General features: G+C 73.8%; 1 protein-coding gene across 1 annotated transcript in view; it reads left to right on the top strand.

Moving 5' to 3' along the window:
* The window catches only part of PLEKHG5 (pleckstrin homology and RhoGEF domain containing G5), a gene marked incomplete at its 3' end in the record, with an annotated part of 9,845 nt that extends 6,648 nt beyond the window's left edge, over positions 1–3,197 (top strand). Inside the window, exons 8-20 of the mRNA XM_026085431.1 lie at positions 119–310; positions 608–778; positions 868–963; positions 1,080–1,130; positions 1,249–1,398; positions 1,484–1,594; positions 1,670–1,819; positions 1,925–2,062; positions 2,142–2,261; positions 2,346–2,478; positions 2,577–2,692; positions 2,770–2,939; positions 3,023–3,197. Of these exons, the coding sequence (XP_025941216.1) occupies positions 119–310; positions 608–778; positions 868–963; positions 1,080–1,130; positions 1,249–1,398; positions 1,484–1,594; positions 1,670–1,819; positions 1,925–2,062; positions 2,142–2,261; positions 2,346–2,478; positions 2,577–2,692; positions 2,770–2,939; positions 3,023–3,197 (1,773 nt within the window). The remainder of the gene's footprint in view (positions 1–118; positions 311–607; positions 779–867; positions 964–1,079; positions 1,131–1,248; positions 1,399–1,483; positions 1,595–1,669; positions 1,820–1,924; positions 2,063–2,141; positions 2,262–2,345; positions 2,479–2,576; positions 2,693–2,769; positions 2,940–3,022) is intronic.

Here is a 3,197-nt window from a genome sequence, read left to right on the forward strand (position 1 = left end):
GCGCGCGCTCAGGCCGCGGCAGGGCCCAGCAGCCGCGCTATTGTCTCGCCCGCGGCCGCCGCCGTCGGGGCCGGCCGGGCTCCGGCTGCCGCAGTGCCCCCTGCGCTCTCTCCGGCAGGCTCCGGGCCGGCGCCGCAAGAACATGACGGAGTTCCTGGGCGACGCCAGCATCCCCGAGCCCCTGCCGCACGGCAGCAGCTCCCTGCCCAGCGGCGGCAGCGGCGGCGGCGGCGACACCTGGAAGAACCGGGCGGCCAGTCGCTTCAGCGGCTTCTTCGGCTCCAGCATTGGCACCGGGCCCTTTGGGCGGGTAGGTGCACGCGGGGTGTGCGCGCGCGGGCCCGCTGCCGCCGGAGCGATGCTGCGGTCCCTTCGGGCCGGGACAGCGTAACGAGCTGCCCGCCTGGTGCCGGGACTCTGCTCCCCCGGGGTGCGTGGTGCCAGCGTCTGGCCCGGCCCATGCACCTGGTGCCTGCTCTGGCCGCGCTCCCCCATAACCCCAGCCCTGGGAAAAGGGCTGCCGGCTCCGCGGCCGGGCGAGGAGGGCCGCAGGGCAGCGGCAGGCGCCGCGCCGTGCCCTCGGCCAGCCGTCCCGCTCGCCCTGCAGGAGGGGGACAGGATGGAGCAGCTGGAGAGCAAGCTGCACACCTACAGCAGCTTCGGGCTGCCCAAGCTGCCGCAGCAGCTCCGCTTCGACCAGGACTCCTGGGAGGAGGAGGGGGACGACGCCAACCTGGCGCTGGAGGACAGCTGGCAGGACATCATCGAGGGCGCGGAGGTGAGGCGCCCTGCGGCTCGCGGTGCCGGCCGCGGCGGCGGTCTCCTCCGGAGCCGGCGCGGCGCTAAGCCTCTGCGCGGCGTCGGCAGGCCCTGACGCGGCGGCAGTGCCACCAGCAGGAGGCCATCTGGGAGCTGCTGCACACCGAGGCCACCTACATCCGCAAGCTCAAAGTGATCACGGATGTGAGTGCCGGCTGCCGGGCTCTGCCGCTGGTGGCAGCGCCGGGCTGCGGCGCAGCCTGGAGCGGCGCCGCGGGAGCCTGGTGCTGCCCGCAACGCGCTCCGCTCTCCCCCTGCAGCTCTTCCTCTGCTGCCTGCTGAACCTGCAGGAGTCGGGGCTGCTGTGCGAGGTGAGCGTCCCCGCGGCACCCCCGTCCCCTCGCGTCCCGCGTGCCGGCGGTCTCGGCGTGCCGCGCTCCGCGGCGCTGCTGCCCGCGGCAGCTCCCGGCCTCGTCCCGCGCCCCGCAGGTGGACGCCGCGCGCCTCTTCGGCAACATCGGGGAGATCATCCAGCTGCACCGCGGGCTGTGGAGCAGCGTCATGGTGCCGGTGCTGGAGAAGGCCCGCCGGACCAAGGCGCCGCTGGACCCCGTCGACTTCCTGAAGGGCTTCCGCATGGTGAGCACGGGTCCCGGCGCGCCGGCGGGGCTGGACGGGCCGCGGCGTGCCGTCCCGGCGCTGACGTCCCGGCGCTGCCTTGCAGTTCGGCTCGCTCTTCAAGCCCTACGTCCAGTACTGCATGGAGGAGGAGGGCTGCATGGAGTACATGCGCGCGCTGCTGCGCGACAGCGACCTCTTCCGCGTCTACGTGACGGTAAGGGCGCGGGCACGGGCGCGGGGCCGGGAGCGGGCACCACGCTGTGCCGGGCGCTAACGCCGCCGCGCGCAGTGGGCCGAGAAGCACAAGCAGTGCAGCCGCCTGAAGCTCAGCGACATGCTGGTGAAGCCGCACCAGCGCCTCACCAAGTACCCGCTGCTGCTCAAGTCTGTGCTGAAGAAGACGGACGACGCGCGGAGCCGGGAGGCCATCATCGCCATGGTGAGTGCACGGGGCACGGGGCGCAGGCCAGACCCCCACGGCCGGGCTCCCAGACCCCCGGGACCAGGCCCCCAGCACCCTCACACCCGGCCTCCCCCGCTGCAGATCGGCTCCGTGGAGCAGTTCATCAACCACGTCAACTCCCGCATGCGGCAGCGGCAGGAGCGGCAGCGCCTGGCCGCCATCCTCAGCCGCATCGACTCCTACGAGGTGGTGGAGAGCAGCACGGATGAGGTGGACAAGGTAGGCAGGGCAGTGGAGCGGCTGCGCTGTGCTGTGCCGTGCCGTGCCGCACCGCGCCAACGCCAGCCCCTCTCCGCAGCTCCTGAAGGAGTTCCTGCGCCTGGACCTGACGGCCCCCATCCCCGGCACCTCCCCGGACGACACGCGGCAGCTCCTGCTCGAGGGCAGCCTCAGGATGAGGGAGGGGAAGGACAGCAAGGTGAGCAGCGCCGCGCCGCGGCACGGCACGGCACGGGGCGCCCCGCGGCTCCCGCCCGCGCCCACCGCCTGCCTCTCGCCCCAGATGGATGTCTACTGCTTCCTCTTCACCGACCTCTTCCTCATCACCAAGCCCGTCAAGAGGGCTGAGCGCACCAAGGTCATCCGGCAGCCCTTGCTGGTGGACAAGATCGTGTGCCGGGAGCTCAGGGACCCGGGTGAGCCGCGCCGCTTTGGCGGGCGCGGGCCGGGGGTCGCTCCGAGCCCGGGGCCGGCTCCGCTCGCGCCGCCCCGCTCACGGCTCCTCTGCCCGCAGGCTCCTTCCTGCTCATCTACGTGAACGAGTTCCGGAGCGCCGTGGCCGCCTACACCTTCCAGGCCAGCGGGCAGTCGCTGTGCCGCGGCTGGGTGGAGGCGCTGCACAACGCGCAGGTGAGGGCCGGCGCGGGGCGCTGGGTGCCGGGCGCTGGGCACCGGCCCCGCGGCCCCTAACGCGTCTCCGCTCCCAGAACCTGCTGCAGCGGCTGCGGCTGCAGGAGCAGCAGCGCAGCCAGCGCCGGCGCCTGCAGGAGGAGGAGGAGGAAGAGGAGGAGGAGGAGGAGGAGGAGAGCGGCACCTCGGCGGCGAGCTCCCCCACCGTGCTCCGCAAGAGCACCACCAGCCTGGACTCGCAGCGGAGGTGCGGAGCGGGGCAGGAGGGCCGTGCGCGCCGGGGGGGGGGGGGTCGGCACCACTGCCGTCCTCACGTCCGCACGCTCGCAGCCCCTCGGACGGCTCCACGGAGACCATCGCGGTGGTGGTGGTGGACGCCAGCGACGAGCTCTCCTCGCCGGACACGGAGGTGGGGCCGTTCAGCTCGCAGTCGGACGCGACCTCCCTGAGCACCACGGCCTCGTGCAGCACCCCCACGGCGGAGCTGCCGGAGGGCGGCGGGGAG

This window comes from Apteryx rowi, unplaced genomic scaffold (genome assembly GCF_003343035.1).
Source record: "Apteryx rowi isolate R43461 unplaced genomic scaffold, aptRow1 scaffold_67, whole genome shotgun sequence".
In the NCBI taxonomy this organism is placed as follows: domain Eukaryota; kingdom Metazoa; phylum Chordata; class Aves; order Apterygiformes; family Apterygidae; genus Apteryx; species Apteryx rowi.